Here is a 24062-nt window from a genome sequence, read left to right as displayed (position 1 = left end):
TCTTGACTTGATTATTTTTGTGTTATGACCTCATTATAACAGAATCAGTCTAATAAAATGATAAAAGATGAGTATACGACAAGTGATTAACAGAATAAATGCTATCAATGAGTATCTCAACACAGGATGGCGAAATACTTTTCACGCTTTGGCTTACCACTGCCCTTTACCAAATACAATGCTTGTTCCATAATAATTGTGTCAATGTATTCATACAATCCGAGCAATGTATTCATCCGACGGCTACAACTTGTCACTGTCCTCTCAAAGTACTGAACCCAAAATAAGAAAATATACGATGTTTTGTAAAAAAAGAACAAAGGAATATTTGTATTTACATCTTCAGTGAAATTGAGGCGAACACCTCCTCCCCATCGGTAGGCAATTAGCTTTATGCCCACGAGCGGAAAAACACCGACAGATTATCTCCATGGATTATGCCCCGTATAGATTGAACTGGGATCAAGAATGGTCGGTCATTGTGCAGGTCGATTTTTTGTGAAGCTATTCACGACGGTAAATTAACAAAAATAAAATCTATGGAGCAGTTATTTTTAGTCTAATTCAGACATGCATTTGGTCTTGAGTTTCCTCAAAATAATTCTATAGAAACCGGTATAATTGTTCTCGAATTCGGAATTTGTCGCCGCTGTAGGTCGCAGCAAAATTATTAACACCTTAAACAATCTTTATCCTCCTCCAGCATATCGAAACATAAATTATTATAGAATTACTCTGTCGATTGAAGAAAACCGTATGATAATCCGTTAACTACTACTATATTTAATTTCCAGTTTAGTACCTTTATTAACAAATAGACGGGAAGGAGGACTTTGTTTTGCAGTAAACGAATAAATTTTCAGATAAAGGAGAAATACACCGCCAAAATCAAACATTTATTTTTCTCTGAGTGCAATTAAACTAATCGTGTTTAAAATGTCTGCTCTCGATCATCTATTTTTGCAACAGAATAATTTGTCAAACTGTTCAATCCGAGGGAAAATAATCAGAAAGACTCGATTTACGAAGATTACTACGTAGCTAGCAGAAAATTGATTTGACTTCCGATGGAACCATTTCCCTGAAGCCGCAGGCATGCTTAATAAATTATATTTTTTACTCACAACGAAAAGTTACTCAATTCTATACCTTATTTGCAAGCCAGTTTGTCATATTATCTTATATTATTTGTACTTGATTCTATTTCACGTGAATTGCGCGTTTCACGGAGACTTTTTTTGATTAGCGTTGAAGGACAGTAAACGAAGTTATGAAGTTGGTCCTGCGCTTGAGGAAAATGAAAAAATCTGACAAACACTTCTCATATACGCACACAGGTAAATGTGAATGCGAAAGTTGGTTATATTCATTCTTATAAAAGAGGCAGAAATACTTTGGGATAAAAATAGTCACACTACCGGGATCAGCTTTCGTGCTATACATTTTAATGAAAATCACCGCAAATATAACATACTCGACTCATTTATCAACACAATAAAAGCAAAAATCATGCTCGTGCTAGAAGTACGAGTTCAGATCACGTGCGAAATTAATTAAGTACGCAGTTATGTATAAGGTATAGTTCTTCTTACCGAAGTGAGCTGCAAGCTCAAGTTGAACAAGAACATAGTCATATAAGCGGCGAACGTGAAGAAACGATGTAGCGTGCATGTTAATTAACCAAACCACCTCTAAGTATCCTGAAGAAATATCCAACTTATTACATTCTCTTAACGCAATGTTTTAACAAAATTAAATTTCATAACAAGAATGTTTAATGAAAACCACGCACAGGTTTGTGTACCATTACAATGAATGTAACATGTAAAATTATAATGCAACGGGCTTTAAACGCGATTGAAAATTAAAGATACCTTATTTGTTTACCTGATGTTTCGATCGAGTAACACCGATTGTGGTCACAGGCTGTTTTGCGCTTCTTGTACTACTTTAACTATACTGTCTTGAAATAATATAGTATTAAAATTATATTAGAATTATAAAAATGTTATTGTCATATATTACCAATATATTAGCTATTTTCACAGGATAGGGTTGAAAGATGAAAACGTATCAAGCAACGTTGACAGGCTGGTTGGCGTATCTAATATTAAAACAGTACCTTCAGAGAACTTTACGACTTGGGGCATGATAAACCGCTGATATCATCTTCATTCATACTTTACTTGAAGGTAAGCGAGGATTTTTTATGGCTTAAGAAAAGCTTTGCCGGAACGATATTGGAATCTTCGGTTTGTACTCGTAGAGGTAAATAAAGTGGAATAATAACAATACTTCCTTCTAACTGATAACTATTATCCCCTAATTCAGCTGCTTTAGGCATCATTTTTAAAATTCTTTCCTATGTATGTTCCCTAGGCTTCATCTACCGCCATGCTAAATTACATCGATACTGGTTCCACGGTTTAGTCGGTAAAGCGTAATAGACAAACCTTCTTTTCATAATATTAGAATCAATAAAGACTTATAAAGACTCATTAAATAGTCACAAAAATAACAGCTAGTAAAGCAGATGAATTCAGTTTCAATGTTTCATAAATATATTTTTGATGCGAACCTTGATCAAAAATAGGACTTATGTGTTTCAGACTCTTAAGTAAGGAGCGTATGAGAAATACTCAGTCGTTTACCGTTCGATGAGAAAACATTCTCCTGCCATACTTAAAAACCACTATTTCGAAAAGGGTAACTAATTCAAGTGATAATTAAACTAACAGTAGAAAAACTGAACACAAATGTAATTTTGCTTTGAAAACAGTAATACAATATGAAAACTACATTTCACAATTCAGTACTCGTCGGAACTGTAATGGGAGGACCCAAACTGGCGCTTGAAGCAATTATTTCCACTCAAAAGGACAAGCGACTCTGTACTGTGCATTCTTGCGGCTTCATGAATTATTTAACTGATGAATAATGTTTACTTATTTATTTCTAGAGCTATGAATTTCGTTGAAAACTGCAAGTGACAAAGCTTTCCTTCCACCAAAATGTCACTCACGCACATAATATAACCTTGTGTAGTTTAAAGCGTTTGTGAAACACATTGAAAATGTCATAACTTTTAAACTCTCGCGTTGCATGATTAATATACATATATTAGGATACGGAAATTAACGCGAACACGCACAAACACAAAGGTAAAATGTGTGTTCGCGTTAATTCCTGTACCCTATTTTAAATTAATCACTGAAAAAAATATTGTCTTTGTAAAAAAACGTGAAATCTAGAATTGGTTACGCAGTGTTTTATCCTTTTCACTGACAAATAGCTTCAAATTTAATCGAATGTAACAAAACATTGACTGATCCATGTTTGCACCGCATTTATTAGGAAAGAGTTCATCTTTCACATTTTAGTTAAATAATTTAAGCAACAACATTTTGATCAACTTTCTTGTTTCTATTATGTTAATAAATATTAATAAAATGACGCCTTTTACCCCGTGAGAGATGGTAGAGATCAGGAAACGCCACTAGTTACGATCTTTTTCAGTTATTAATTTGTTGTTTTAAATAAGTAGTTTCAACCTTGTTTTTCTTTAGATTTCGAGTTTCGATAAACACAATTTTAGGCCCCGTTTTCCTGTTAGAAGTCAACTTTTTAGGGATTATTGTACAAACTTTCTTAACTTTATAATGTTCGTACATCAAAAGTTATCAAGTAAATTAGTTATAGAACATGAAATTATTATATTTTCCCAAAAGAGTTAATCAAATTTTTACAAATACTAACTTCGCTTATCTACTCGTATTAGGTATGCATACGGTTTCACTTGAACTTATTTCGATAACATTTTAATAAGCCACAGATTATTTATTATTGATATATGAATGAATACCGAATAGCCGCCTTTACACACACTAATTCGCACGTTACGTATAGGAATACGCGCGGGAAAGCAGCGCGGTCGCCCGCGATTTTCTTAACGGGCTTGACAGATGAGCGCGCGATATGGACTTACCTTTTCCCTTTCACGCGCGATTGTTGTTTCATGTGCGATAGAATGTGTGTGTGATTAATATCGCTGATGCGCAAATTAATCTCACTGACCATTGTCCTAATATTGTACTAGAATTAAGACATTTTTTTTGGATTAGTGACATTTTTCGAACATAAATTTTCCCTTAGGCAGTTGGTCTGTTCTAATGGAACTGGCCACCGTGGATATTCTTATTTAAATCAGAGAAACATACATCTATTGTTGTGTGCTTATACTTACATAAATTCAAACTTAGGTAAAGCCTCTTACGTTAGGATCAACTATAGAAAATGTTTATCTCAAACAGGATACTCAGTCGTACATGGATAAAATCCGTTTTGGTAGAATTATTTTCTTACATTCCTTTCTTAAAGGACTCTCGAAAAGGAAGCAGGAAAGCTAGGCTACTTATTAGGAAATATTTACTGTACCTACAACAGTACTAGAGAAACTTACTAATCTTCTCCTTATATAATGAAGTTATATTTAATACCTAGTGCCGCTTAAGCTATTTATAGTATTCCTAGGAACGAACATTTTCAAGTACGTTTTAACTGTTTATTTTGTTTCAAAACAAAAGCAGTATATAAGCATAGATCATCGCTCTACTTTAATGCTTTCATAGTTTATAGTGATTTGGCTGCTAAACAAGTTCCTTCACGTTTTATAAATGCGAAATTATCTGTCCGTCTGTCTGTCTCTCGGTTACACTTCCACCTCTAAACCACTGAACCGATTATATCAAAATTTGGTACAGAGATAGATTTGACCTTGAGGAAGGACATAGGCTATTTACCGCGGAAAAAGGGGTAAAAGATTTAAGAAGAGGGAATGAAGGTTTACATAGAAATTCTAACCTAAGTAATAAACCACGCGAACGATATCGCGGGCAAAAGCTAGTACACAATAAATTCATATATCATAGTTTCCTTTTGGGAAGCGGACCTTAAAGTTTGTCCCTTCTCAGATATCATTTCTATAGACGATATGTCATTTACGATGTGGGTGGGTTCTAAACTTGTACAACAGGACATGCTCGGCCAGTCTATTATATACGTATCTTACTAACTAATGAGTTAAACTTAGCACATAAACAATACTATCAGTTGTCAGTTGATGACGGTATAACTGTTCACATGCTTGCCAATGACGTTCTCCCGAGAATCTGTCGAGTATCTTAAGATGAGTATATAGGTCTTCAACAATCGGCTAACATTTTTGATACAGTTTTAGTAGAATAATATCTTTGATTAGAGACCGCCTGCGAAATTGTCTATGTGAACTTTTGATTTGCCGCATTCACAATTTTTTGTTATCGCTGCTCGACTAATATTAGTCACAGCATACTGTTCTACTTATGTCCGTAACCTCAATTAATAACTTGACTATTTAATGCAATTTTTGTTTTAATTCGTACCAGTAGTTTCCGAGATTCGCTTGTACAAACAAATACACTCTTCACCTTTATATTATTTTAGGTATAGATAAAAAGCCCCATGCTCAGAGATGCACGTAACAAAATCTAATTGAGAAAATATGTAATCAAGGAATGTTCCATACAAAATGATCTGTAGTTCTCTGATGAAGAAACAATTCCGTGATGAACTAACAACAAGTAATAAAGCTATCATCCATTGCCGGCTGACAGATGTCAGTAAGTTCATATAAGGCTTATGGCACTGGGAATCCCCCTTAATCCGAGAGTGTCGCAAGTTACCACGGACATAAGGATATAGTAGCGAGAAAATAGTTATAGTACATGAGTCACGACCGAATTACTCATGTGACAGTCGTAGTACGTTAAGAACTTGGGAGTTCAGAAGAAATTATTTGTTCGCAAAATTGTTTAGCATCAATATTAGTTTGAGCATAAACATCCTAGCTAATTGATAAGTATAATAATTTTACTTTCAAAACATGACATTTTCACACAAGAAATATTTATCGTAAATACGATAGAGACACACAAATGGTTGTTTACCCATTAAACTATTTTATGCAATCGATACTATCCCTTCAACACTTAATATTGGAAACAGCTCGAGAAATCCGTCCTTCGAAGTGTGACAGAATAAATTATTCAACAGAAATTAATTCGATCTTGGTATTATACTAGCAGAATATCACCCCAATAGTTAGTAGTTACAGAACATAATTTGACGAAGAACCAAGCCTTGGAGTTATTAGAAAAGTTTTTGGCCCTCCGTTTGCAATGGGCAAGTTTACTATTACAAGTGAATTGCAGAATACTGTTCAGCTTAACAACACTAATTCAATTTCGCAAACTTCGACTAAACAGTCGGGCTGAGATCAAGAAATTACTCTGTGATCAAAGGAATAGTGAACAAACAGAAATGTGGCTGTATCTCCGTATTTGGATTGTGTTCATCATGTTCTGTACACATATAAATGTACGCGTCTTCATCTCTACGGCATTGATGTTTCTAATACATTATTGGAATATTTATTGTTTGTTTGGGCCCAACTGCGGAGGTACCGATATCAGTAGGTAAATAGGTATCTATGTATATATTTATATAAAAGAAAGTCACGTTAGTTACACTATTTATAACTCAAGGACGGCTTAACCGATTTGGCAAACCAGGAGAAGGGTATAGGATACGTTTTATTCTTGTCAACTGCGTTTGTACCAGGTGGAAGAATAGAACATGGAGACAACAACGACAAGTAGTCATGATGTCCTGGTAGCTGTGGGTCTAATTTTCGATCAGAATTCAGGCCAAAACTCAAGAACGGCTTGAACTTTATTTCACTTGTTGTTGTTGTAAAATTGAATTGAAAACACGGCAAAAAGCAATAGAGCTGCGCGGTTAACTAGTTTTTTTTTTAATTTAGCCTATTTTTTATGTCCCACTGCTGAGTAAGGACTCTCCCCTGAGTTTCCAGTCCCCTTGGTAGAATTTAGCGTCTGGCCATCTATCCAGGAACTCATCCAGGTCAACTAGTATCTAATAAATAAACAGTGTCTTCCGTGACACTCTTCAGTACTTATCTAGTTGTAATATTTCAAAATATATTTCTTTCATAAATAACTCGAGCTCGACATTTTTACTAGAGTCATATAATATATCAACACAAAATATTACTTCTGTGTTGAATATACTATCATGTACGGAATCGCAATGTATATTCTACTGTTTACAGAATTCTAAAATGTTTTTAAGAGATAATCTAGATAAAAAATATTCGTTAATAAAGATTGATTGTCTATTATTATTGGGATTATTAGGTTAATCACTAAAGAACGTTGACAGTAGGCTCAGCAAAGTCAGCAATCTTGACCTAAATCAAAACATGAAATGCTGATGTTTAACAAATATTCTTGACTAGCTGACCCGCGCAACTTCGCTTGCGTCACATAAGAGAGAATGGGTCATCATTTTCCCCGTTTTTGTAACATTTTTCGTTTCTACTCCGCTCCTAATGGCCGTAGCGTGATGATATATAGCCTATAGCCTTCCTCGATAAATGGGCTATCTAACAGTGAAAGAATTTTTCAAATCGGACCAGTAGTTCCTGAGATTAGCGCGTTCAAACAAACAAACAAACTCTTCAGCTTTATAATATTAAGTATAGATTTAGAAAGGTACTTAGATGATGCATTTTATTAATCTATAACTTTATACGAGTGCTTTATAGGATAAGGCTATTGTTGAAAGGAAAACACATGCGACTTTAATTGCTTTTACACGCTCTGTCGTTTGATTCTTTTCTATCTAGTATCTATCATAAGATAAGATATTGATTATACAGTAGAATAAAACAAAGAAATTATTTGATTAACAACAATGTTTTTAGATAATCTACACTAAACCAATACAATACCTACATACCTAATCAAGCATTGCCAGTAGCTACATATATTATCCGCACACTATCACAACTCCATTATAAAGTAACGCATCTACCAAAACATTTTATTTTTCTCACAGTCGTTGACGTCAATACAATGTTTAATCGTATAATGATCTATTAGTTACACTAATTTCAAGTGTTTTGAAATAATGTAATCATCAGTGCGTCATATCTATGTAATTAGCAAAGCATTATCTATGCGTTATTACCTGGGAATTAAAATAATGTAAAAAAACGTGTCGAAATTCTTTATAAATACAGTGATCAAAACTGCTTACCAGTTAACTATATTTATTTGAGAACTGTGTGGACTCGTGGTCAAGATAAAATGAGTTTTGAAAATAAGGTTGTACTAGTGACCGGTGGTAGTACAGGCATAGGAGCAGCAATAGCGATAAAAATGTCAACACAACGTGCCAAAGTAGCAATAGTCGCACGGAACGAGGAAAGGCTCAAAATTGTATCAGAAACGTGTGAACGGAACGGAAGTGAGACTTTAGTTATAATTGCCGATGTGACCAAAGACGCTCGTAAAATTGTAAGTGATACTGTGCAACGTTTTGGAAGAATTGACGTGTTAGTGAACAATGCGGGCATGTTCGACCTCGTTAGTATCCTGGACCCGTTCGCCATGGAAAAGTTTGATCATATCTTCAGAACGAATCTTCGGTCCGTAGTTCAGCTAACACATCTAGCGGCGCCGCATCTCATCCAAACCAAAGGAAATATAATCAATATCTCAAGTGCCGGTTCAACAGGAATCTTTTTTTCTGAAAACTTTTCGTATTGCTCATCGAAAGCGGGCTTGGACCATTTCTCAAGGTGTGTTGCATTAGAACTTGCGGCGAAAGGAGTTCGAGTGAATTGTGTTAATCCAGGGCCTGTGCGGACTAATTTTATAGAACGTGCGACTTTAGATGAAGAAGAACGAGATAAACTTTTGGATAAAATAAATAAAACAACTGCACTCGGTAAAGTTGCCGATCCGGAAGAAATTGCTGATATTGTCTTGTTTTTGGCGAGCGATACTGCGAAAAGTATAACGGGGTCGACGTATGTAATAGATAATGGATTATTATTGAAAGGAATGTCTGAATAATTTATAATGTTTGTTATACGTTTGTATTAAGTTATGATTAGAATCCTTTAGTATTATTTAAATAGTTATGTGATGCATTAATAAATTGATATACAACATAGGTAGTTGTCTAAAAATTGAATTATTTGTTATGAATATATTTTTCGTGTACTTTCAAATGAAAACCTTAAACGTATACTTATTTTACAGCATTGCAATACGCACTGTTGATTATATTCAGCCTTTCAGCTTACTAATATTAAATAGAAAAAGCTAAAATAGCTAAAAAGTTTAAATAATATTTTTATCAAATATTATTTAAACAAAATATAAAAACATTTTTTACGCTATCAAGCATATTAATATTTTTTCAAGTTGCACTGACGCTAAAATTATCATACCTTAGGGAAGGAAGGTAGAGAGGGAAATTGAGAGAATCATGTAACGTGAAAGTTACAAAGTTAAAGTTATAGTACAGGAATGTCTATAGCACATAGCACTGTCTGCCCATATAGTTCGAGTAACATTAAACACCCCGTGCAACTACACCTCGCAAGCTACAGTGAGCGAAACGGAGTGTGCTCTATTAACCTAGTTTCAAAGACCTAGCGAAATATCGGAAAGAGTTTTTAATCCCACACTGATTTTGGAAATTGAAATAAAACTGAATCAGGCGTTTGAGATCTTACTATTCAAACGTTTTATATATTTCTACTTTGTAAATAAATGTTTTACTCCACAACATTTTTAATGCAATAAATGTTTCTGTGTACTAGATATTTTTTTAAGTTGCGTTTTTATTGACACACCTGTATTCCTAAAACAGGATTGCTACAATGCCGTGTAGTAGGACCAAAAAGATTAAATAGATCAATTTGAAGTAAGTATTAATATTAAGTACATTATCATATTTATCCAACAATATCAAAAATGTGATATAAATATATAAATATTTTTAAGTTTATTTAAGTTTTACATTCTTAAATGAGTACGGAAAATATCCTTCGTGATAATGTTGAATACATACATAATATATACTCAGCCCGGCAAAGTTACATGCGAAAAATGATTATACAACGTCGACGGCAACGTACGCGACTGCTCACTTTAAAATCATATTATGGTAATCATTTCCTACGCCCTCCTTGCAAGATAGAAAACAACTCTTTAGATGTGGAGCATCACTTATGTATGTACTTATATAACATATATTTATCACACATACTCCAATAAATCGGTACTACGTTTCTGTCGAGAGTTTGTCATTTAAAATGTACTGCAAAAATAGTTTCACTGGCGCACAAAATTTATCGATAGTTAGCCGGTTGTGCCGGTTGATACATAATCTTGCTACTGTCGTCACAACCAAGCTCATCTTTAAAACGGTTTTTTCGAGAGAGAGATCCAATTAATATATGGTCGGGGAAAAAGTCTTTTCGCATTATAGTATGTATTTACTTGTAATAAAGTTTTTTCTCTACACAAAAAGGCTTGATATTTGGGTACCTCACGAGCTCACTGAAAGAAACCTAATGAACCGTGCACTCATTTGTGATTCTTGAAGCTAATGAGATTTTATTACAAGTTCATACATACTATAACGCGAAAAGACTTTTTCCCCGACACCATATTTGCATATACTTTTTTGTAATATGCATGTTTCTGCCTTCTAAAACCACCCTTCTTCTCGTCTCGGGTAACTGAGACGAAGCGGTACTTGACTCGAGTCCCTTGTATTCAGTGCCTTACGACCTGGCTGACACAATCTACGGTTAGTTACTATTTTACCTTACTATAGTCTGCAAGCTTTGTACATGTATCCGTGCACACAGGAAATCATATTATCGATTTACGAAGCGTTATTACCTTACGGATTCAGTAGAGCTTATGTCACCGTTAATTAAATTAATTAAATCAATTATTCGCTACGTCACATATCAGTTTTCCTCTTTCTCTAATATAATATTATGAGCTTTATATCAGAGTTTATAAACCTATTGACATCAGCAAAACGCACGATAACTTTTATATCAATTTTATCGTCATCATCCGTAAATATTTCATCTGAAGTCCGTGCTGTTTGGACAGTAGTAATCAAAATGATTCAAGCACGATTAGAATCTCGGAGCTATCTAATCATTGCATCAGTTCAGGCATGGGATTGAGTCAGGCGAAAGTTTTGTCGAATACGGCAATTTCACGGTTGGACAGTCCTCGGTGAATCCGACTCTGTCTCCCGGTGTGTACGCTTGAGACAGTTCCACGTTATACTCGTAGTTCTAACTGAATATAGAAATGATATTTGAACGATCAAAGACGTATTAGAATATAATTTACTTTTATGAATGCTGAATTTAGACATAGGTTCGAACCACGGCATTTATAATGATGTATAATTTACACCAGCGAGTGAGCAGAAGCCATTTATTTACCTTTATTTCTACCTATATTTTAACCGATTATTGACCCACTGCTGGGACAGGATCTCCTGAATTAAGGACAAAGCATGCACATTATAAGTGATAATTATTTCTATGTTTACGTGCATGTATTACTTTACTACCATATTTTTGAGATATTTATCTATTTAACTAAAACTCTGTCTAGTTAAGCACACGTAGACACAATATTTGACAGAGCTTACTGGATTATCTCGGGGAAAATGGATTATGTGGACAACAGGGCGACGGTTCGGGGCTCGATTATTCTCTGCGTCGCGCTAATCCATACTGTTGCTAGGAGCTGTTATTGAAGTCTGTTAGCCCGTGACTATCTTTAACCTTATAAACTTTCATACATTTAATGGTCATTTTAAGAACTTACTGGTAGAAATAAGTATGTGTTGTGCGAATTCGGTAGTTGAATGTAGAAATGTGGTTCAATTCTGAGTTATATCGAAATCGTCTTCAGTCGACAACTTCAATATGACAAAGATAAATTTTATACTTAAGAGTTGCTTGAAATTGGGAGTTATTTATGCATTCGGTCGTTAAACCACTAATCCCAGTTTATTTTTGGTACAACTAACGATATATATTCTGAAATTTAAATTATTTAACCCTAAACTCTGTAGGTACAAAGGCCTCATATGAATATTCTAATCAAAATATGAGCAAAGACACGCTCCGTTGGACCATACACATTTAAAGAATTCAAAAGGAGTAACGATACAAATGTACAATGTGATATGATAACAAAAGGTGGAAAGGGGCCATTTCCAGCCGAGATCAAAGAGAAACATATGAGAATCGTGGCAGAGAGGAATGGAGATAGCTGAGATAAGGATGACTCTTAATGGTGAATTTCGATCAAACGTTCGGGTTTACGTGACATCTATGTTCTTGGTTATAAAATATCTATTGTTGCGGAAAATCTGATGTCACATAAGCTGTTCCTCATTCGAGATTAGTAATCTCATGAGGATGTATTTTCTGTATGTTGGATGAAGAATTACTGAGTTATCCGTACTATCGCAAGTAGCACCGTTGCAACGTAGTATACTTAAAAAAGTTCTTTACATTTCTAAGGCCTTCTTCTTATCGCATAGTTAGTAGTCAACCTAATTTCAAAATTCTTTAAGCCGGTAACATCCAAGCTATGATCCTATAATGCACACTTTATCCTCCTATCTTTGTTCATAGTCTGATCGTATGAACATACTCGTATAACAATCTAAGTAGAAGTTTTTTAACTATTGGCACTATACGACTTGTTTTCTATTTTTACCTCCGATTTAGCTTTAAGCAAATTTGTTTGGAAATCAGCCAGCAGACGTCGACCTGCTCCTGGCTTCCAATAACCGGGAAATGTTCTAAGCTTAGTATTAAAGGTTTTATTCCACGTGGCTTCGAAATTGTTATACATATTCTGATGGCATAATATTCCCCACATCATTGTTCATTTGCACATTAGCGCCGCGGAGTGCGGAAACAGATAACATCATTAGACTTATAGACGTGACCGAGGAGGGTATTCATTGCGAGGAGCACTGTATCGCAATGTATTCAAGCATGTATAACACGTCTCCAGTATACATATCATTTGCTGGTTTCGAGACAACTACTAAAATTTTCTTGACTACTTACTACGACGGTTATAATCCTTTGTAGTAGTAGCAAAATTATACAAAAGGAATGCATATCTTCTAACCCAGCCCCCTAATTTGCGCTTCATCCAATATTCTGTTGTATATATCCGTGATAAACTATACAATATTCGCAATTTTACCAGGTTTTGAGCTATTAAATATGAGCATTGCAATTTCAATGACATTTCGTTCGTTATTTTATAACATTCAAAAACAAAGCGCTCCAGTTATGAACACGCAGGCACTTGGTCTCTGTCATCACGGCAGCAGTTAAAATTAATTTATTGAACTCACAATCGTATGGGCTGCCAGCACCTTTCCTATTATATATATTGACTTTACCTGCGTAAAAGTATCATATTCCAGACTTAATTAAAATGAAACCAAGATAACGTTTCCAGAAAGCCACATTATTAATGTTTGTGAGGTGTTCAGTTGTAAATATTCTTCAACAGCATGTTTTGCGAAATGCACTTCGCTTGATGCAATTTTCAGAATGTCCTCTGGAGTCTCCACTATTCTTTCCTATCTTAGATCAACCTTTTGTTGAACTTTCTCAACTCCTATACATCAGTTGCAATTACTTTACCTTTCTCTTTTATCTATTGTTCTGATTCACTGTTTAAGCCGAACTTTTCGACATTAACCTAGATCATAACTTTTAATACGCTTTTTCACATTATCGTCGGCAACTGGTGAAAAGTCACGCAACATTTAAAATAAAAGCATTGAACATAGATTTAAATCGGCTTGTGTAAATACTTCCGTCATTATTCTACAAAATACGGAATGTAGCTTGCTCATTTTTATCCCTTTTAAATAACACAAAAGCTCTAAAAAGCAATTGAATTAAATTACCATTCGCTCCGGGTCAAGTTATTATTGTGTACCTACTTTAAAATTCTGCCAAGTTTCTACTTTTCCGTTTTGTGTGAAATTCAATTAAAGAAGCGCATTCTTGAACGAAATAATGCCAAGCCGTGTAGAAATATAAATGTAAGGTTTTATCGAATTGAAATCAGTATAGTTTCTGCTTCAGTGATCAATGATTTAGGTTGAGGTAGTACGAATGTTTGTCGTAAAAATTTCAACGTATTGTCTAGGTTCTTTTGTCTTGGAGGTACTATATGTTTTTATACATGTCATTATCAGAATATAGGTTTAAAAAATAATAAAAGAATCAATTAGACACAACCATTGTGAAAGTAATCTATGAGTAAATTTAGCTTACTGTAGGAAAAATAGACACGCAAGCCGTTGTACTTTTCAAAATGACTAGATATTAGATATCTTACAAAGTCATTGCAAGTTTTAATCGTATTTTTGGTAACATCCAACAACGATACATGAATACCAAACGAGCTCAGTTCTCCATAACGTGTGAATCCAATTAACAATAGCCTCTATTAAATATGTTCACATCAAATACGCAGCATTATTATTTTACTATTCAGCTTGTAATAACAATGGTCTATGAGTAAACAGTCGCATACAAACATCCCGGATAGATAATACAACAGGAAAATAAGTTTCTGTTTAGAATAAAATCGAGTAAATAGAAACGAACTAGTACAGTGCTTAAGCTAGCTTTGATTTTTATTATGATGAGGTAAATAGTTGCGTGAAGTTTTATATTTATCTTTTTTTTATTCATTGACTGCTTCTGTGGCGCATTCGGTAGTGTATGCGACTGCCACTCAGAGGTCTTGGGTCAAAAATATTTTGTGTTAGGAATTTCTTAGGGTGTGCCTGGAGTTAGAAAGTTGAGACTGTAGTGGTGCCACACAGTGGTGTACACTTGGACATCATAAACAAAGTTCTGCACAGTAGGCTGGTTTCAATTAATCTGGTAGCCGTAGCCGACAAATGGGCCAAGAGTATATACAACGGCGTAGTCTAAATTCTACCATCATTATAACATTGAATATATTATTCACGTGTAAGTATATTATAGAGGTAAAGGTCGGAAGTCAGAAGTAGGCACCTACTTCTAGCTTTACCCTTGTCATAAAATTTCTTTCGACAAAATGAAAGGCTTTCATCCAAACGCTTTTAATTAAACTTAGAAATTTTAATGTGGGCAAACAATTAGGATTCAGGGAAACTTTCATACGGGAGTTCACTTCATTGGAATTGTTTTTTGTTGGATTCCTGTAATAAAGTTTTTAGTAGGACGCATTGTTCGAAATCATTTATGTGGATTAAACATTAATATAAATGTTCATGTGCATAGTAATCATTTTGTTTTTCGTTAATTTATACGCTACCTTTTATGAACGTACTTTTTGAATAGAAAATAATTTTAACTTATACTAGACATTCTTCGAAATGCCAAAAAACTTTGCCTTATAAAAATCAGTCGCAAGGCTCATTGATAAGTGCTGGTTAACCACATAGATAAATTAACAGGAAAAGTATTAAAAAATCTGTCCAACATCCAAAATAAGCTATCCAAAACTATTTAAGAGGTACTGAAACGGGGCATAATGTTCCTTTTTCGTCATAAAAGCTGACAATACCCCACAAACCTATCCACGCACTTGCGTATGTTAGCGGTAACACATAAAAACACAAAGCTCCACTGGACAAAGGCAACGTTGCTCCTACAAAGGATTTTCACGCATCACTACACTGATGTTTCTCTACTCTCAGTCCATTCTCTTATAATAACTGGTTTGTAAAAACAATCGGATTCGGTGACGTCATTACATTGTAGATGGTACCTTTGAGCCGATATGTCATAACTGTCGTTGTGTTTTCCTTGTTATTACTTTTCTTAGTATTGTGGGTAAATATGGCTGTGATTTCAAAATCTTTTCGTATGAAACTGACTTTGATTTTGTTGCTATGGTTTCACCGTTCGACTTTAGTTCGGATCTTGGAATTTTGAAAAGGATGTGAACTAGATTGATGCTGGAGAGTATAGTTATGTCATCAACGAATCATTAGAAAATTAATAAGTTTCAGACGATGGGTAAAATATCATTAGCGTAGCCTAAAGAGCTGAGTGTTAGATGTCTTTGTACTTTTAAAATCAACACGTAGACTTAACATACATGTGGCTGAAATGTCTATTACAATTAAATTTAACCTAACAATTGATAACAACAGAACCTTTGTGAAAATACTCAACCGCTTCTGTTCAAGTTGTCGATCGTTAGGAAATGTCAGTGCCGTGAATGACGTCTAAGTAAAAATGACATGTGCAAATTGGAACATTTGAAAACAACATCTGGCTCTCAGAGTTCATTAAAATCAAGTTTGAAGTCGTTATTGAAAGGGAGTTTTTATAAGAAAAGGAACAGCCGTAAAAATGTTTGAAAAGTTCATGTTTTATAAGGATTCCACAGACTGGACTTTGTGAAACGAGCTATTGTTGAAAATTGTATCGTTTATGTGAGTACATTGCGAAATTTTGTATATTTTTCTGAAATAAACAACTTCTTTGATTCGGATTTTTTGGTTTTCAGACAGGCAGGTTTTTTGGAGGCAGACGTTGACCAAACCAAGTTTTCTCTGAGTTTATCATGGTAATATTTACACATATTGTCTAAAAGCTGGTTTTAAATCCGCGCTTGGCACGACAGGCCGTAACGTACAATGCTTTCGGAATGTTGAATATATTTATTTTCCATTAAAAACACTCCAATAGTATTTCCAAATTCTTGTACCGAATTTTTTTAGCTTTAAGCATGAAAGAAACAGCACCAACCAAATAAATTTGTAACTGGCAGAATTATATCTAAGTAAATCAAATTAGCCTTTTTACAGTCTATCACCGAGTAGACGGATATTTACATGATAATAGCCATTGAATTATGCATACAGTAAGACGGGGTTCAGACGATTCCGGGAACTGTCCTAAGACTTGGCATGGCGAACTGTGAAAATTAAACTTTTGTTTATGAAAATCCATAGATACAATTAAAAGAAGAAAAGATCTGAAAATAAACCCTGGCTCAAACTCATTAGTCGTCGAGTAAAAAAAACAAAAAAATTAAAAATATTTCAATGTTTTTTCCTTACGTATCTATATTACAAAAGTATCCTGAAACTCGCTTTTTTAGCTTGAAAGCAAGTAAAAAGTACTGCAAAGTTAATTACATGTCTCTCGAAATATTTTTGTGAACTCAAAAAGCATGAAATCTGGAAAAGTAGAGCAAAATATATTCATTTCAGCTTGGGAATTATTTACACAAGCAATAATATATTAACATTCTTAAAAATGTAAATGTGATTCATAGGAAACATTATAGGGCAACAACGAATGCGTTTTTGTCTTATACTCAAACACAAACAACCTTTTACTTTTAGATTCTACAATTACGCGTTTTATAGTACTAGTTGCTACTCCGCTCCTAATGACCATAGCGTGATGTTATATAGCCTATAACCTTCCTCGATAAATGGGCTATCTAACACTGAAAGAATTTTTCAAATCGGACCAGTAGTTCCTGAGATTAGCGCGTTCAAACAAACAAACAAACAAACAAACAAACTCTTCAGCTTTATAATATATATATAGTATAGATTCTCTCTTATATGACGCAAGCGAAGTTGCGCGGGTCAGCTAGTTTACTATAAAACGCGTACGACAAACGTACCAACATACGAAATGATGAAGCAAGTTTGAAATGATGTTACAGTTTCAGTGGCGCGATTCTGTACAGTCGGTACTGTCGAGTATCGAAAGTTTGACATTTAGAATGTACTGCCAAAATAGTTCCTACAACGGCTATCAGAGGCGCTGATCAAATGTTCATAAGAAAATTCTCGATGACAGCCGATATAATAGATACATATACATACATATACCAATACAGCGATATATAATAGATACATATAGCGTACCTACGCCTGCCTGCACTGCGAGACGCCATTCAACTATACCTCTAGTCACTAGTCCCTACGCTCACAGGTACACACATCAATCAATCAGTATGGCCTTAATTGTTCAATGCTGAACATGAGCCTCTCACATTTCTGATTTGACGGCTACAATCAACGACAATGGATATTGGCAGACTGATACACATTGTGCTAGTTTGATTGAAAATTAAACCACTGTTGCAAGTTATAGGCTGGAATTTAGCTTTGTTGAGAGTGATTACTGATTTTAGTCGAACATTTTAGAAGAAATGATGTTCATCTGCAACAAAAGTACAAAAAAAAAATTTTGTTTTGACGAAAGCTTTCTTTAGGTATATCCGTTCCCACTACATGTTAATAAGCATCGGTTAGGTTTATCAGATAGAAATTTCTAATATATTTTTCATACATGCCGTCCCTTTATTTTATGTTTTATGGCTATTCATATGCTCGATGGATTAATAATAAGGCAAGTCAACTACATTAAAAATACCTAGTTTTTGATTATTAAAGCCTTTTCACATCGTAACAGAAGAGAAACTGAACTTTTAACTAATCAAATGTATTTCGGTACAGAAAGTTACAGTTCGAAGTATTGAACTTGAAGCGTCTTAGACAAAGATAATATGTATATAGATGGCCAAGTATAGAGTAAACCTAGACACAAGTGGCCGATAACAAGAATAAATAAAATTAGTCGAAAGAAGCTGTACATGATGATGACAATGATACATGATGATACAACGAGGTTTTTCTTTTGATTGTTTTTATAAAGCTTGTCACCCCTTCGGCTATATCAATATAGGTTAAGTATAAAACAATGATAATGCTACTAATAATATATTGTTTGAAATTACCACAAAACGAAAGTGAGAAACGACAAACACAAACACATAACCCTCCTATAATTCAGAGACAAAACATCCCGTTTCATAACGAACAAAGGCTAAGGAAAGTGGAGGTCAGCCTAATGTTGACGCTGTATCGTCGACTCATAGGTTCATTTACATACCGCTGTTGTTCTTAGTTCTTGTTACGTTACTGCCCCAGTTGCGACCGCAACTAGTTTGTTCTACAAACAAAACTCGTGCTTTGATAAAACAATTGAAATGTAAGTATCATGGAAGCCGAAGGGCTATTCACAGTTTAAATTTAATTGTCAGATAGCCTATCTGCAAAATAAAGTGTGAGTATATAAATTTCTATCTAGTAAGAACCGCCCTCCCCAACCCACAGTCGGCCAGCGTGATGGGCTTAAGGACTAACCCCTCCCTCAATTCTTGCCCAGCAGTGGGGCAGTAAGAATTCAATAAGAAGCAGTCTGATAGATATTTAGAAGTGCTGAAATCGGGCTTCGACGGTTTTTACGACTTCGAATGGCTAGTGACCGCGGTAGCTCTCCTGAACATGATTTTGGTTTATGTGTCTAAATTGTAATTGTTTTTTATTTTCTTTCCAATGAGAAAAAGGCGTGATTTTTATCAACTGAATTACTCAAATACACAATCAGCCCTTAGTAGAATTTTGACAGTTTTTCTTCTGTCACATAAACTATCGCAATAATTACATAACAAATTATGTGACCTTTCCCGAAGTACTATATTTAATTGGGTTTCTTCCTTTATTTTTGTACCGCAGAGTGAATAAGGTGAAGTGAGGCATACGCTCGGTTTAAATATTAATGATCAATCAACCGCAAAGTTATTGTGCACCCACTGTTGACGATTTCCGTGAACTTAATTGGCGGTAAATTAAATCGTACCTCAATACGTACCCATATAGGAAGATGACGATGTTTTATGTGTAAATAAACAAAAGAAATCTTTTATTTAGCAAACTGCTGGTTATATTAGCCTATTGAGGACCGTCTAGAAATCGATAAATGTGGTCTGAAAACCTGAGCAGCGCCTCTAGCGGGCGCCGTTGGAACTATTTTTACAGTACATTTTAAATATCAAGCTCGCGATACTAATGTTTGCACATATTCGCGCTACAGCTCTATATACATATTATATGGATTAAAATACCTTTAAGTACTTATTTATTTCAATGTTTTTCAAAAATACCAACATGATTATTCGTTAATACTAACTTTTAAAACTATATAGGTAGAAATATCTATCATTTTATAAAAGTCACTTTAAAGATCCGTGACAATAAGCACAATCAGGAATATTAAAATGTACATCAGGAACGCTATAGCGAGAAAAATATATTCCAACAAAAACAATACGGGATTAAATATTAAATTTTATATTCCAAGAAGAAAAGTTTTGCCATGAATAACAAAACATTATTATCGAGGAGCCGATGAAACAATCTATAAAGTTCCTCTTGAATAAAAATACGAATTGACTGCGCGAAACTTGTTTTAAGTTTTGCTTTTAAAATAAAGAAGGGCTGAAAAAGCAATTTGTCCGTGCAAATAAATTGCTGCAGAAGTATTAAGCAGATGTTACTCCACTAGACCGGCGGACTCGTGATCGCAATTTGTAAGTAGAAAGCAGTAAATTCACTTTAATGTTATAAAGAATATATTATGTAAAATACTCTCTAGATGGAACACACTGTTCGTATTTAATAGTAAGATGTTACGACTTACTTTGGACAAGTTCGTTTCATACTGTTAATTTAATTTTTACTCACGCCTGTTACATCCGAAGATGTAGGCAGAGGTGTATGAAATATAGCCACGTTTCGCCATTAACCATCTTGGTCCTAGCTAGTAGGGGCGAGCCTTTTGCCATATAAAGGGCACTACCAAACTTCGGGCCTCTATTGAGAGATATTCAAATATAAATTAGAAAAGATCAATAGCACGTCGTTGTCGGACCCTTGAATCTGGATTAGAATTAAGTTTTTGTGTCGTTGAAAAATACAACCCCGGCATTTAGATCTGGTCTTGTTTTTCAGGGACTTTGTAAACATATAAACAAAGAACACAAAGTACAACCAGACCTAAAACAACTATTGGCGGATCACAAATATTTGTAGGTACGGTGTAACCCCGGACACATGTGCGTAGTGGTAGCAGCTCGTTGAAGTGTACGGACGTCGTTAATGATTTTTTAGGTGCATTGATATATTGGTATTTAGTAGGTGAGACAGGTTGGGGTTGGGTAATATAATAATAAAACAAATGATTTTTTATAAAAATGTTCATGAGTAAAGTAGTATGAAAACTTACGCACAGAATATTCTAGACAATTAAGAGTTTTTGGAATGGTTCTATAGTTAACCAGTTTCGTATTATTAGTACTTATGCGCTGCTTTTCAATTTTGTATCCGAATTCAGAGTTATAATGCAGATTAATAAATCAAAACTTTGTCAAAGTACAGGTACCTGTATCAACTCATACGAGTATATTCAAAGCGTGCACTTAGCGCCTGACTTTTCGAAGTTATGCGCGAATTTATTACGCGTACATAGTCCCTTGCTTTGACGGTGAAGTTCTCTATGGTTCTTCTATATACAGTATACACGGGTTAAAATATGTATACAATCTTTACTTCAAAGCGTGAAAACGTTAATATAATTGTATATTTTACAAGCAATTTATTTTCTCTTCAATAATTTAGGAGCGGAATGATTGAGGCATAGATTCCTAACATATCTCCTACAAACCTCCTTCCCTTTTTTACTTTAAGATAAAGTGGTGACTTTAAATCTTCATGGTTGAATTTCGAGTTGTACATTTTACAGTAAACACATCTATTTACGTTTGTATTCGGTAAATTATAACTTAATCCGTATGGTTTGTAAGCATAATACAAACCTTCGAGCCTAGTTCATTCATACAAAATAATAATTAAGTATCTCTTTTAAGAAACGAACAAACTTTTTATCCGTATTCAATATAATAGTTCCAAGAAATTTAAATCCCGACAAACCTATTAAGAACACGACGTTAAGGCAGTTTTACACAGAATGTACTAATTAGTCCCTTTAATAAAATCCGAAAGACTGCTTGTAAGCAGCTCAGTTAATAACGGTATGCTATTAATTCTTCGCGATCACCATTATGCAAATTGCAATCTTGTTAATTGCTTTATGAATTATTGGACACTCTTTCTGGGAAATGCAACGCTGCAGTAATATTTTTCAATTAAGTTTGTAATACTTAGGAAACTTTGTGTTTTGATCGTTTTTAAACGGGTCTGCCAAATAGAAATGGCCGGTAAAAACTTTGACGTATTTGTTTTTATTAAAAACTTATAGCGTGATGTTTTTCTCATTAGTTTTTCTTTCTTTTCAGATTCAGGCATGATTTGAGCAATCGAGGTGAGTCTATTTTTGTTATTTTATTTTAACCGTATTAAGTACATTCGAGCTATGGTTAAAGACACTCAACTGCACAATGCATTTTTAGCCATAAGTCGTGAGGCTGTGATAGAGTAATGAAACTTTAATCTTTAGCTCAATTTTAAAGTTTTAGTAATACGTTGCCGTTTTACTGCTACGTGTGATCAATTATAATCTGTTAGCTATCAACATGGAATTTGTTAGGGCTAGAGTTTTAGATCATAAAACAGATAAAAGTAAAACTGTATGAATGAAACCCAAAGCATTAGGTAAACGAGATTCAGCAAGGGTTCCAGCAATTTGATCGTCAACATCAGAAGATTTCATTCAACGTTTTTGCTCCCGTTATAACATTACATCGTAATTTGCAATCAATACTTTCCGGCCACAGGAAATAACATCATTTAGAATATCGACTTTTTACAACCCCCGGCCATACGAAATTGAAATAATTACTTTTGTAATTTAGATTATTTCTTTTATATCCTGCTACTCGTATATCCGAAGGTTCATACATAAATATGTATGAAATATACCCACAGTTTACCAGGGGGCGACACCGTAGCTATGTACTCGATACAATCATTTTATTCTACTGAAAAAAAATGAATCTGTATCGTAGTAACTAACCGGGTTAATAAGAGTAAGTTAACTTAAAAGGTATATTAAATCTTCGGAAAGCACTACCAACTTTGAAGCATAGTTAATAAAAGCCTTGTTCTCGTTCAGTGCTAAACTGATAACGATTTTTGTTTAGCATAAAATGAGTTTCTAGAGCTCAGAAGGACCCTCTACGTGGGAGTAAGCAAAATCACTTTGAGTTCGTATCGCCTTTGAGAGCAAATCGCCTTTGCCGTTGTTCGCTATATTGAGAATGTACTTAGTTATCTACCGACTGCCCTTCGGATCTTTTGTTGAGTGAAAATCTTAATAAAGCCAATGTCTTGGTGATTAATTGATTTTGGATTGGAGTTTAAAGTTAAAAAAAATGAACAAAGTTGCACTCTATTCAAATGATTAATGTTTTATTTTAGGTTTATATAAAAGTTTTGTTTAACCTAGCGTTTGTAAACAGTAATGTAATTTTTGTACATATCTACAGATCCCGATTTTGTTTATATGGAACTTTATAAAAGAGCTGAAGTACGGAAGTTTATTTCAGAGAAAAGTAGCTCTTCTTCTCAGGCATATAAACCGACTATTTACTTCAAATTTAAATTGAATCTGTTTAGATTAGTTTAGTAGCGAAACACGATTTTTATCATTCTTATGTCTCTTTTATTCACGAACACTAGCATACGTTTACCCAAATTTTTGGTACCATAAAAACCGGGAAATATAACTAAAGACACAATCTTCTTTTTTTTTTTTTTCGTTTTCTTAAAAATACAACTCCCGCACTAAGAATTGCTCTTGTGTCGCGGGGACTTTTACAAACATACAAACAACGGACACAAAGCACGACCAGACCCGAAGCAATTATTTGTGGATCGCACAAATAATTGCTCCGTGTGGGAATCGAACCCACGACCTCCCGTTGCAGTGGTATCGGCGTGGCGACCTAAACCACTGCGCCACGGAGGCAGACACAATCTTCAAAACCCGTGATTCTCGTTATGATAAGGGTGCAAGACAACATCTTGCGAAATCGAATAAGCACCCGAAAACGGAATCACAAAGTGGCATCTATGTACACTACATAATGTGTAGTACAGTCTTGAGTCTTGTCTTGAGCAATTATGTGTTAGAACGCCATACTAATGTTATCTAATTTGTAACATTGAATTTTTTTCGAAAAATAAACCTATGAATAAATAATGATATTTTTACACTTGTATATTTCATT

At 34.4% G+C, this 24062-nt stretch overlaps 2 protein-coding genes across 2 annotated transcripts in view; both read left to right on the top strand.

The window, feature by feature from the left end:
- The window catches only part of LOC142979373 (putative G-protein coupled receptor CG31760), a 74852-nt gene that overhangs the window by 7861 nt on the left and 42929 nt on the right, over window positions 1–24062 (top strand). Inside the window, exon 2 of the mRNA XM_076124241.1 lies at window positions 22170–22195. The gene's annotated coding sequence lies outside the window, so the exon portion shown is untranslated. The remainder of the gene's footprint in view (window positions 1–22169; window positions 22196–24062) is intronic.
- Window positions 8168–9099, top strand: LOC142979277 (3-oxoacyl-[acyl-carrier-protein] reductase FabG-like). Its single transcript, XM_076124110.1, has one exon. It carries the CDS (start codon window positions 8208–8210, stop codon window positions 8976–8978), a length of 771 nt encoding a protein of 256 aa, XP_075980225.1. The 5' UTR covers window positions 8168–8207; the 3' UTR covers window positions 8979–9099.

The sequence above is a fragment of the Anticarsia gemmatalis genome, chromosome 16 (genome assembly GCF_050436995.1).
Source record: "Anticarsia gemmatalis isolate Benzon Research Colony breed Stoneville strain chromosome 16, ilAntGemm2 primary, whole genome shotgun sequence".
NCBI lineage: Eukaryota > Metazoa > Arthropoda > Insecta > Lepidoptera > Erebidae > Anticarsia > Anticarsia gemmatalis.
This window is presented reverse-complemented; position numbering and strand designations above follow the sequence as displayed.

What these genes read in the sequence shown, in the direction of transcription:
- LOC142979277 (XM_076124110.1), top strand. Translation starts at nt 8,208, where the DNA reads ATGAGTTTTGAAAATAAGGTTGTACTAGTGACCGGTGGTAGTACAGGC.